We start from the raw sequence: 13721 nt of genomic DNA on the forward strand, positions 1-13721 counted from the left end.
ATTCCTTTAGTTAAGATACATTCTTAACTAAAGGAAAAATGTGTCTATCTGACTTTTAATAATAAGGCTCTTTTGGGGACCTTACTTTCCATTATAGTGAAATGACTATTTAATTATAGGTTATTTGAGTAAATGATGTTGATGTAAAATAAACTCCTGGCCTGACGATGTAGGATCAGCACTGGAGTGTGAACCCACAATCTGGTCTTTAGTAACGCTATACAGGGCTCCTAGTTGCAACCAACTCAATGGCACTTAATAACAGACTATGAGTGTCTTGAATTACATTGGACTCCTGGTTGTGTGGCACTGTAAGATCAGCACTGGACTGTGAATCACTAGGTTAGTAGTTCAAACTCTCAAGCTGCTCCTCGGAAATCCTGTATAGGGTTGCTATGATTCAAAACCAACTCAGTGGCTCTTAACAACAACAAAATAATATTGAAGTGCTAGTGATGCTGTAGGACAATCACTAGACTGCTAACCATAAGGTTTGCGATTCATATCCACCAGCCGCTCCATGGGAGAAAGATGATACTTCCTGCTTTTGTAAAGATTTATAGCCTCAGAAACATTATGCAGGTTCACTGTGAGTCAGAAGCAACTTGACAGCACTGAACAACATCGATAAACTAGTATTGGTCAAAAGGAGATACCTGAGGTAGCACTGTGTTCTCTTAAATAGTAGCTTTGGTATTCTGTGTTAGAGAAGCATGCCAGAGTCAGTCAGTACACCTGTGCTATGTTCCGCTCATGCACTTATCCTCTCTTGCTATAGATGTACTCCAGATGATGGGACGTGCTGGGCGGCCTCAGTTTGATGACCAAGGAAAAGCTGTAATTCTGGTCCATGACATAAAGAAAGACTTTTACAAGAAATTCCTTTATGAGCCTTTCCCAGTAGAATCAAGGTAAATTTTGCTTCAAAATTAATTAAATGCAATCATTATATGTAGGGATTTCAAAAATTTTTTTGGAAAATTCCATTATACCTCCATTCCATTTTTTCATGGACCTTTTTAAGTGGTAGAGCAATTTGATATTTTTCTTGTTGTGGTAATTAGATTAAAAAGTAAGTCAAAGTTCTAGTGAAACAAAGCGGATTGTAGTTGGCGCTATAAGATAGCTTTCAACTATAATATTCACTTAAAATTTTTAAGTCTTATTTAAAGAAGTAGTAGAATACATTGTTCGGTCACATTTGCTCTGGACCCAGGTTCAAACAGAAGTTCCACTACTAATTAGCTGCATGATCTTGAGCAAGGTATTTAACTGCACAATGATTTAGTTCACAAAGGTGAATAATAGCAATACTATTTTATCTCCTAAGATGCTTGAAATGATAAAATGTAAAGTGCTGGAACACATCTATCATATCATAAGCACTTAAGAAATTATTTTTGTTTGAGTTTTTAGTTAACTACATAATCAAAATAAAAGGATTTATAATGAATAATTTAAGCTGGTATTCTATTTCAAAATTATCCCATATGACTTTCTGGACCACATTACCACTACCCCTTCCATAAATCCTTCCTTCATTTTGTCAGGCGAAAATCATCTTTTTTCCCTCAAATTTATCCATTTTCTTAACGTAAGGAACTTACTATTTCTACCTTTTATTATATTATTTTTTGTATGTATCTTACCTCTTTTATTATAATCTTACTGTACTGAAAACAAAACATTTTTCTGACTTATGCTGTAAATATTTATTGTGTTTTTATTCTAAGTCTACTGTTCATACAAAGGCATTAAATGTGTGTGATGCAGCTAACAGTGTGCTAAGAGAAAATTAATGACCATAAATATATATATACTTAAAAAGATGCTAAACTGTTAATTTAAATGACCATCTCATGAATTTGCAAAGAGTGGCAAACTGAACTCAAAGAAAAGATAAGTGCAAGAATTTAGGAATTACAGATAAACACATATTAAAAATAAATTCACGAAACTAAAAATTGACTCTTGGAAGTTAAATAAAATTGATAAACCTTTGAGACTGATAAGGAAAGAAAAAAAATGAACTAAATAACAATTTCAGGAATGAAATGATCCCACAGACATTTCAAAATAATATACTATGAACAATTTTATGAATAACAGGTTAATTTGTATAAAATGGTAAAATCCTCAAAATATACACACACCTTACATAGACTGATAGAAAATATTAATATTCCTGTATCTATCAAAACCACCACTCGTCTGTCATTTCGTCGTACTGTGGTGGCTAGGGAGTCGCTGTGATTTTCAAAGCTATTCCACCTGTATTTTAAATACTAGCAGTGGAGTCCTGGTGTAGTGCTGTGGGTTAATGCTCTAGACTGCAAAGTCAGTTTCAACTGCAAGATTGGTGGTTCAAGCTCACCAGTCAATCCTTGGAAACCCTCTACAGGGTCGCTATGGGTCAGAACTGACTTGACAGCATTTAACAACAAAAACAGGGTCACCCATGGTTGACAGGTTTCAGATGAACTTCAAGACGAAGACAGACTAAGAAAAAGGAGTAATGAACTACTTCTGAATATTTAGTCACTGAAACCTTATCAAAAACACTGTCAGATAGAGAGCCAAATGAGACCCTTAGATTGGAAGGAACTCAAAATGTGATTGGGGAAGAGCTGCCTCCTCAAAGTAGAGTTAACCATGATGACATGAATGGAGTAAAGCCCTTAGGAGAAAAGCCCTTGGGACCTTCATTTGCTGATGGGGCACAACTCAAAATGAAGAGAAACAGCTGTAAACATCCATTGAAGATCAGAACATGGAATGTACGAAGTATGAATCTGGGCAATTGGAAGTTGTCTAAAATGAAATGGAACACATAAACATCGATATCTTAGGCATTAGTGATCTACAATGAACTGGTAATGGCCATTTTGAGTCTGAGGACCACATGGTTTAATATGCCAGAAATGAATGGTGTTGCATTCATTGTCAAAAAGAACATATCCAGATCAGTCATGATGTACAATGCTGTCTGTGATAAGATAATATCCATGCGCCTACATGGAAGCCCAGTTAATAGTACTATTATTCAAATTTATGCACCAACCACTAAAGCAAGTGAGGATGAAATACAAGAATATTATCAACTTCTTGAATCTGAAATTGAGCAAACATGCAATCAAGATGTATTGATCGTTACTGGTGATTGGAATACAAAGGTTGGGAGCAAAGAGGAAGGCTCAGTAGTTGGAAAATAATGGCCTTGGTGATAGAAATGATGCTGGAGATCACATGATAGAATTCTGCAAAATCAATGGTTTGTTCATTTCAAATACCTTCTTTAGACAGCATAAGAGACAACTATACACATGGACCTCACCAGATGGAATGCATAGAACTCAAATTGACTACATCTGCAGAAGGAGACAATGGAAAAGCTCCATATCCTCAGTCAGAACAAGCCAGGGGCAGATTGTGGAACAGACCATACATTATTCATATGCAAATTCAAACTGAAGCTGAAGAAAATGAAAACAAGTCCATGGGAGCCAAAATATGACCTTGAATATATCTCACCTGAATTTAGGGATCATCTGAAGAAAAGATTTGATACATTAAACACTAAAGACTGAATACCAGAAAAGTTGTGTGATGACATCAAGAACATCATACTTGAAGAAAGCAAAAGTCATTAAGAAAACAAGAAAGAAGGAAAACGTCAAAATGGATGTCAGAAGAGACACTGAAACTTGTTCTCCAGTGTAGAGATGCTAAAGCAAGTGGAAGAAAGGAGGAGGTCCAAGAGCTGAACAGAAAATTTCAAATATCAGCTCAAGAAGATAAAGCCAAAAATGACAACAAAATGTTCAAAGATCTGGAGTCAGAAAGCTAAAAAGGAAGAACACACTCAGCATTTCTCAAGCTGGGGGACCTGAAGAAAAAATTCAAGCCTCGACTTTTGTTATTGAAAGATTCACTGGGCAAATTATGGAATGATGCAGAAAACATAAAGAGAAGATGGAGGAATATACAGAGTCACTATACCAAAAGGAAATGGTTGATGTTCAGCCGTTTCAAGAGATAGCATGTGATCCATAGCCAATGATACTGAAGGAGGAAGTCCAAGGTGCATTGAAGGAATTAGCAAAAAACAAGGCACCAAGAATTGATGAAGTAAAAATTGAAATCTTTCAAGAAAGTGAGGGGGCACAGTAGGTACTCACTCATCTCTGCCAAGAAATTTAGGAGACAACTATCTGGCTGACTGATTGGAACAGATCCGTATTTGTACCCAATCCAAAAGAGGTAACCCAACGGAATGCTGAAATCATTGGACAATATCTTTGATATCCCATGCAAGTAAAGTTTCACTAAAGGTAATACATAATTGGCTGCAAGCATATATTGACAGAGAACTTACAGAGATTCAGGCCGGATTCAGAAGAGGCTGTGGAACGAGGGATATCATTACTAATGTCCAATGGATCTTGACTGAAAGCAGAGCATATCAGAAGGATGTTTTACCTGTGCTTTATTGACTACACAAAGGCTTTCGATTGTGTGGATCATGACAAGCTGTGGACTACTTTGTGAAATATGAGTATTCCGGAACACTCAGTTGTGCTCATGAGGAGTCTGTACCTGGACCAAGAGGCATTTGTTTGAAAAGAACATGGGAACATTGAATGTTTTAAAATAAGAAAGGTATGCAGCAAGGTTGTATTCTTTCACCATATTTATTCAACCTGTATGCTAAGCATATAATCCAAGAAGCTGGGTTATATATATGAAGAAAAATGTGGCATCAGGATTGGAGGAAGACTCATTAACAACCTGCGATATGCAGATGATACAACCTTGCTTGCTGAAAGTGAAGAGGACTTAAAACATTTACTGATGAAGATCAAAGAGCACAGCCTTAGGTATGGATTACATCTCAATGTCAAGAAAACAAAAATCCTCACCACTGGACCAGTAAACAACATTTTTATCAATGGAGAAGAGATTGAAGTTGTCAAGGACCTCATTCTTCTTGGATCAACTATCGTGAATCACAAAAGCAGCAGTCAAGAAATCAAACTACGTATTGCATTAGGCACATCTGCACAAGACCTTTTTTAAAGTGTTGAAGAGCAAAGTTGTCAGCTTGAGGACTAAGGTGTGCCTGACCCAAGCCATGGTGTTTTCAATAACCTCATATGCGTGATAAAGCTGGATAGTGAATAAGGAAGACTGTAGAAGAGCTGATGCTTTTGAGTTATGGTGTTGGGGGAGAATATTGAAAGCACCATGGGCTGCCCAAATAACCAATAGATCCAAGTGCAGCCAGAGTGCTCCCTGGAGGCCAAGATGGCCAAACTTCGTATCTCATACTTTGGACATATTGTCAGCAGGGACCAGTCACTGGAGAAGGATATCATGTTTAGTAAGTTGGAGGGGCAGAGAAAAAGAGGAAGACCCCCAACGAGATGGATTGGCCAAGTGGCAGCTTCGATGGACTGAAGCGTGGCAACAGTAGTGAGGTTTGTCTAGGATTGGGCAGTATTTCGGTCTGCTGTGCATAAGGTCGCTATGAGTTGGTACTGACTTGATGGTACCTAACAACATCTATCAAAACAGTGGAATCTGAAATTAGAATCTTCTCCTGACATAGATGCTTCAACAGTGAACCATTCCTACCATTTAAGGACGAAACATCATCAATTTTATATAAACTTTTTAATAGGGGATGAAACAGGACTATTGCCTGTCTTGTGTTATGAGAGCACGATAACCATCTTACCCAAATTTATAAGAAGCATATAAGGAAGGAAGCACATAACAAGCCATTGTTAATCATGAGTACAAATGTAGATACTTCAACCAAAACATTAGCAGATAAAATCCAGCAATGTATAAAAAAGGTAAAATATTACTATCGTGAAATTTATTCCATAAATCGAGAGATCATTTTTTAAAAAATAAATCATAATAATTCATCACATTAGCTAGAAGAATCAAAATCTTATAATCATGTCATAGATGTGGAAAAAGAATTTGGTAAAATTTTATATCCATTCATAATGAAAATTCATAGTGATCCAGGAATAGACAGAAATATCCTTATGCTGACACAGAGTATCTTCAAGTATTCATTTGCAAATATCATAGCTAATGGTTAACCATGGACAGCTTTCCCTTTGCTGTAGGCATTCAGAGAAGGTTAGTGCTGTCACCATTCCTGTAAGCAAGGCCTAAGGGCATTACAACAAGGCAAGAAAGGAAATCAAAGTCAGGATAGCCTTTTGAAAAAGGAGAAAAACGGAGGAAGGCTTCTTGGGTACTGGTAATTCTTTTGAAACTTGTAATGTCACCACTAGATAGAACTATTACTAATATTTTATCTGTTATATAGGATTCCATAGTTTATATAATCATTTGTCTATTAATGAACATTAATAGTTTTTAATTGTTTTCTGTCACATATACTGTTGAAGTGAGGTCTTGCAATTTTGCATCTTTTCACATGTCAATATTTATCTAGCAAATAATAGTTAAGAAGTGAAAGTAGTCATATTAATTGTTGTAGACACTGGAAGTTGCTTTCTAAATTAACAGTAGCAATTCAGACTCTGCATTTGCAACTTGTTTTTTCATTCAACTTGATTCCATTTTTTTGTGTTTGTTTGCAAAAATTATTTTTCATAGCCACATTTTTTTTAAAACATTTGACATGATGCCAGTGGGTACCTTTAAAAAAAATTTTTTTAATGTAAGAAACTAGAAGAACATTTGTTGTGCATATAGTTTAGTATATCTGCTCATCTCTGTAACTTCATAGCACCAGTTGTAATTGTTTATATACATTGTTATTGTTAAGTGCTGTCGAGTTGGTTCCAACTCATGGAGACCCTGTATAGGGTTTCTGAGGCTGTAAGTCTTTACAGGAGCAGAAAGCCTCATCTTTCTCATGTAGAGCGACTGGGCACCCTGTATAGGATTACCAAGACTATATATCTTTGTGGGAGCAAAAGTTCTGCCTCTCACTATATGATTTTTCTCTCACTATATGTAAGAGTATATATAACAGTTCATATATACTTAATATATACTGAATGAATGAGAACAATACCTTTATATTAGGATTTTTATAAGGCCTCTATGGAGTCCTGATGTGGCACTTATAGGAGCAACACTGGACTAAGAACCACAAGGTTGGTAGTTCAAATCCACCTGCTGCTGCTTGGAAGGGCCGCTGTGAGTCAGAATAGACTGTATGACACTTAACAACAATAATAACTAATTTCTTTAAAATATATTGGTGGTGGTGGTTATGTGCTGTGGAGTCGGTTCCGACTCATAGCGACCCTGTATACGGTTTCCAAGGCTATAAACCTTTGCGGAAGCAGAAAGCCTCATCTTTCTGCTGTGAAACGACTGGTGGCTTCAAATTGCTGACAGTGAGATTAGCAGCCTGAGTTGGAACCACTAAGCTCCCAGAGCTACTTTTATCATACCTTATAATACTTTTATTCCATATGCACTCAAAAAGAACATTGGCACCAAGACATTTCCATGTTGCTGTTGTTGCTATAATTTTTATGGGAACAGTTCATCAGACCTTTCTTCCAAGTTGCTGCTGAGTGTGTTTATATCACCAACCTCTAGGGTAGCAACCAATTGCAAGTGTTTGTGCCATCCATGCTTCTTTTGTGCTTGGTCTAGTATCCCATAATTTGCCCTTCCATACTCTCCAGGATAGCTCTTCTGTTACCTTATCTTACCTTACTCTTCTTGCCTTTTAGCCTCTCGTCCTAAAAATTCCTAGCCTCCTCCCTGTAATTATGTGCTATTTTTCATCCATTAATTCATTCTCCAAAACGATTGATAGCAGTAAGTTACCTAAAAAGCCCTGGTGGTGCACAAGTTAAGCATTTGACTGCTAATCAAAAGCTTGGTGGTTGTAACTCACCTAGTGGCTTCATAAGAGAAAAGAGCTGTAGACCTGCTTTTGTAAAAATCACAGCCAAGAAAACCCCTATGGGTCTCTGTTAGTTGAAATCGATTTACCAACACCTAACACTACCATCAATAACGTATCGTGTCGTTGTTATGTGCTATTGAGTCGGTTCCAACTCATAGTGACCCTGTAGAGGGTTTCCAGGGAGCAGGTGGTAGGTTTGAACCAGCAACTTTGTTGTTAGAAGTCCAATGCTTATCCTTCAGTAACATTCCAGGACTCCATATGGTAGTGTTAACTTATTCTGAAAAAATGTTAATTTCATATATTGTCTTTGTGTTAATTCTTTTTTTACCACACTTATTATACATGTTCAAATAAAGACTGTCACTTACATATTATTTAAAATGTGGGAATACACACATACACACACATATATATATATACATACACATATGCATATATATATATACACACTGGTTAATGAGATAACTTCTTGAGTTCATGATACTGAATTATTTAGTCTCATGATGAAAGAATATTGGAAGAAATTTCCCAGTAAAATAATTTCTGATGAGTGTACACATTTTACATCTTAGAACATAAAGTCTGGGTGTAGGCTAAATGGTGATACATTTATGTGTGCTTTGTTTAATGTTCATTTATGTTTCCCATGTCTCATTCACCATATAGTTTATTAGAAGTACTCGCTGACCATTTAAATGCAGAGATTGCTGGTGGCACAATAACATCTAAACAGGATGCTATGGATTATATCACCTGGACATACTTTTTCCGACGTCTTGTCATGAACCCCAGGTAAGGAGAATGCTTCTTTGAAGAGTAACTATTTACCTTTCTCTTTTGCAATGAAGAAAAATACGTATCAAAATAATAGATTCTAAATTCTGATACATACAAAAAGTTAGAACTTTGGGTATTTTAGATATATAATTTGCCCAGAAAGTCAAATAATGTCTTCAATATGATCACAATATTTTGAATGCTTTCATGTGTTTATTACTTAGCTTGTTGCAGTTATTTTAGAATATTTTCAAGAAGCTGACTCTGCTGTTGGGGAGGGAGGTGCAGCATCTGAAGTTAGTAAGAAATACAAAAAACTGTGATAGTGACTGATGGGAATTCTGAAGGAATTCAGAAAGGAGTGAGGTTTGTGAAGTTGTGGCGGGAAGAATTTTTGAGGCTTTCACAAGAGTTCCTAAGGACAGTGCAAAAGGAAATAACATTGATGAGTGGTGGAGTGCCTTTCATTCCAGTCTGGATGTCTTAGATCTTCAGTCAGACCTACTCCTCAGGTATTATGCCACACAGAGGCATAAAGATGAGTACGTCAATCCCTGTCTTCAAGTGCTGATCTTTTAAAAGTGGAAAAAGAGATACACAAATCATTACAATGTAAATCTTAAGTACTCTAATAGAACTGCATAAAAGCCTGTGAGAGTGAAGGCTTCACAGAAGAGGTTATACTTGAATCAGATCTTGAATGAGGAACAGGAGTAGAAAAGGTAGAAGACATTTCAAACAAAAATATTATATGTGCAAACACCTTCCGGCCTTAAAAGAGTTGTAAGTGTTTAGACTCTGCCATGAACTTTGATGCATCCAGACCTTAAGGACAAGAAGATTAGAACCTGAAAGTAGGCCAAGTACCAGAGTAAAAAGGCCTGCATGCTGTGCTAAGGCGTTGGCACCCTATTGACTATGATAAGCCAGTGAAAGTTTATAAACACAAATTTATGTCACCACATTAGGTTTTGTTTTGTTTTGTTTACTTTAAATACTTACACTAGTATGGTAAGGAATGAGTAGAATGAGGAAATATTTACAGCAAGACCAATTAGGAAGGTTTGTTTTTTTTTTTTTTAATAAAAAAGGGGGAAATGATGAAGACCTAAACAGGTGCAGAGGGAATAAAATGAGGGGCTAGATTTGAAGGACATTCCTGATAAAAGTAGAAGGAAATAATAAACTATTGCTATTGTTGTTGTTGTTGTGTGCTATTGAGCACTGACTCATAGTGACTTCTATATAAGGTTTCTGAAGCTATCAGTCTTTATGGGTGCAGAAAGCCTCATCTTTCTCCCATGAAGCTTCTTGTAGATTTGGACCAACAACTCTGTAGTTAATAACTCAATATGTAACCCCGCTATACCACCAGGGATCCTATTATAAGATATTAGAGAAGGGATCATGGTGAAGATGTTATTACTGTTCACTCTTAACCTGTTGACACTTTACTACAGACCTTTTTTCCGTCTTAGATGGCAGTTTGAGAAACATGATGTTTTTCTCAGAATTGTCTGATTGTTGATTAGGAACAAAATACCCTTTAGGAGCATAGCCACATTATCAGAAAAGTAGCCACTCAGTTTCACACATATGCACAGCTTGGAGAAGTAGTCTTCTGAAATGTTTTACTGAGAGAGACTTTATATAGACTCGAGCCCAGCTTCGGAGTCCTGGTGTTGTACTGTAGGGTAAGCAATGGACCACAGTGTCAGTGGTTCAAAATAACCATCTATTCCTCAGAAACCCTATACAGGGTAGGAGTTGGAATCTACTCAAGGGCACTTAAAAACTGTCCAAACTTAATACTTGATATTGAAGAAATGGACAGTAAGAAACCTAAATATCTTTCCTAGTTTGTTTTAAAGCCAGAATTAAAAAACCCAGGCCTTCTGACTCATAATCTAAAGCTCTTTTGTTTTGTTTTGTTTTGTTTTAGCTAGGTATATAACTGTAGATTACAATAGATATGTTCCTCAATTTCATATCTTCAGGATAGAGGCAATTCATGTGGCAGAAAGATCTTGGAACTTGGATTTGGAGTGCTGGTCTTCTTGTTTCTGCACTGTTTTTATTAACTGTTTAGCCTTGAGTCAGTTCACCTTTCTAAACTTCACTGTTTTCATCTGGACAGTGAGTAATAGCCTTCCTCTCTCACAGCAACCCACAGCATCATGTTAGGAATGCAATAAACAAGCTAAAGTCTTTCTAAGTACAGTATTAAATATGAAGAACGTAATAAATGCTGATTGGTTTTGTTGGTAAGTGCCATCAAGTTGATTCCAACTCACAGACAATCTTGTATAGGGTTTTTACAGGAGCAGAAAGCTTCATCTTTCTTCCCCAGAGCAGCTGTTGGACTCAAACCACTCACCTTTGGTTCCCAGTTCAGTGTTTATCCTGTAGAGCCACCATGCTCCAACTATCATTTGGTGAACTGTTATTCCTCTTCTCCCTTCCATGTACTCACCTATCCATCACTTATTGACTGTCTGGTTATCTGGCATTTCACATTTATGACAATAGTAAAAGGTGGGCTATCTGACTATTTTGCACATTGACAGCGTATAGCTGGCAATAAGGGATGCCAACGTGCAAGATAAGTGTAACCCTGGCTGTGGTGGTTTAAGTTTTCTATGTCAGCTTATCTGGGCATGATTCTCAAAGGCTGAGTCTTGATTCTCAGTGGTTTAGAAGTTATGTCATGATGAAATTTGGTACTTTTATAATAATGAAATTTGCCTGTTATGTGACTTGGTAGTAACAGTTTTGTGATCTGATGTGGTCATCCTCCATTTTTGTATAATGCTGATATATAACAACCTTATCTTTGGAACCTAACCATCCATATCCATAAGTGGAGAATGGATGTGCCAGTATATGCCTTCCTAAAACATATACTTTAGATATAAGAACCAAATCATTTCCATCAGCTTGTCTGGTTAACATATGAAAAAAGAATAACTTCCAAAGGCAAATTGAGTGTTTTTCACACATTATATAGTGCCTTACCAAATCCACAGGTACACTACATTTTGTATTTGTCTTCTTTTTAAAATTTATTTTTATTTATTTAATTTTGCCTTTTTGAAATAATTTTAAGACTTACAAAAGAAATGACAGAGATTTTATGAACAATAGCTATATAGGGGCACATGATGTATGAAGACAGACTAGGTAGTGAGAACTGTTCCCCACTTACAAAAAACACTAAGTGGGAGTCAGCTTTGATACAGAGATTTCACATATTAGTGATGTTAATTGGCATCAAATTTTAAACCAGATTGTTATAAATAGAAGATATTAAATATAATGATCCTGTCAACTACAAAGTAAATGTATTTAAAAATAAACAACAAAAAGAAAACAGAAGAGAAGCAAAGTTATTCACTGATTGCAAAAGTTGGCAGTACTGGGAGAAATGAAGGACAAAGAAGGTTTAAGACACACAGAAAAAAACACAATGACAGAAGATCAAAATGCCACTACTGTCAAGTCGATTCTAGCTAGATAGCAAAAGTAAGTCCATCTTATTGTTAAGTATGTTGAATTTAAATGGACTGAATGTTTCAACCAAAAGACAGGGTGGAAGAATGAATAAAATAACAAGATCCCACTATATATATGCTTTGTGCAAGAGACACATCTTAGTCCCAACGACACAAATAAGTTGAAAGAGAAAGAGTAGGAAAAAGTGTCATGCAGATAGTAACCAAAAGAGTGGTAGGGTAGCAATTTCAATATCAGGGTGGGTGAAGGTGGGGGGGGGCAAGGTATGTTATAAGAGACAAAGAAGGACATTTTATAATGAGGAAAGAGTCAACTCATCAAGAGTCTACAGCAATTATAAGTACAGATCCACCTAACATCAAAGCCCCAAAATATATGCAGAATTAAAGGGAGAAATAATTGGAAACTTTAATACACCATTTTCAATAACAGACAAAAAACATCTAGAAACAAGATGGACAAGGAAACAGTGGACCAGAATGACACTATAAACCAACCAGACATACAAGAGACTTCCAAAAGTTCATGGAAATGCCCTCTCCAGCCCTGATATCCAACTACTCTAACAGCCTTAAATTCCATTCTCATACCAATTAATACAGCTTCAGTTGATCTTCAGGAGTTGGTCGTTTATCCATTCTCAACCATACATGCTGAATGTGCTGGTTCCTTTAGTAGCCCCCTGTACATATTTTGTTGTTGTTTTTAAGTGTCATCAAGATGGTTCCGACTCAAAGAGACCCTTTACAGGGTTTCTAAGGAACAGCTGGTGAGTTTGAACCACCGATCTTACAGTTCAAATCAACCAGAACATTAAGCCTCAGTGTTGCACATATATTAAAAGGAGAAAAATGAGGCTCTCTGCCTCTGCAAAGATTTACATCTGAGGAAACCCTATACAGGGCCACTATGAGTCAGAAGCGACTTGAGGCACTCAACAACAACAGTGTACATATTTTAAGATACCTGACTAGGTTAACACTTGGGACTTCCATTAGGATTCTGAAGTAATACCCTGTACCCAATCCCTTGCCATGTAGGTTAATTAGTTAGAACAGAATAGATATGGTAATAAAAATTTCCAAGAGCAAGCTGTGATTATCGGTTGTATTAGAAACCTCAGTAATGACCTCCAGCCTCAAGAAACATGTTGTTGTTAAGTGCTGTCGAGTAGGTTCTGACTCATAACAACCTGTATGGGGTTTCTCAGGAGCATCTGGTGGATTTGAACCGCTCACTTTGTGGTTCAAACTGACTTTGCAGTCTGGCTCATTATCCTGCAGCACCACACCAGTACTCATATAACCACACCAGAAACATAGAGCAACACATGAAATATATAACCTCCTAAAATGGTAAGGTGTAAGTATTTAAAATTTTATTTGTTTTTATTAATTCAAATAAACATTTATTGAGCGTTTAATCTTATGTCTTAGTGTGGCGCTGTGGGTTAATGCGCCAGTTTTCAAGTGGTTTAAACTGCAAGGTCAGTGGTTCAAGCTCACAAGCT

The 13721-nt window shown here is 36.6% G+C and overlaps 1 protein-coding gene across 1 annotated transcript in view; it reads left to right on the plus strand.

Moving 5' to 3' along the window:
• ASCC3 (activating signal cointegrator 1 complex subunit 3) overlaps window positions 1-13721 on the plus strand; it is a 476917-nt gene that overhangs the window by 330552 nt on the left and 132644 nt on the right. Inside the window, exons 31-32 of the mRNA XM_006865855.1 lie at window positions 779-911; window positions 8588-8713. Of these exons, the coding sequence (XP_006865917.1) occupies window positions 779-911; window positions 8588-8713 (259 nt within the window). The remainder of the gene's footprint in view (window positions 1-778; window positions 912-8587; window positions 8714-13721) is intronic.

This window comes from Chrysochloris asiatica, unplaced genomic scaffold (assembly GCF_000296735.1).
Source record: "Chrysochloris asiatica unplaced genomic scaffold, ChrAsi1.0 scaffold00084, whole genome shotgun sequence".
In the NCBI taxonomy this organism is placed as follows: Eukaryota; Metazoa; Chordata; class Mammalia; order Afrosoricida; family Chrysochloridae; genus Chrysochloris; species Chrysochloris asiatica.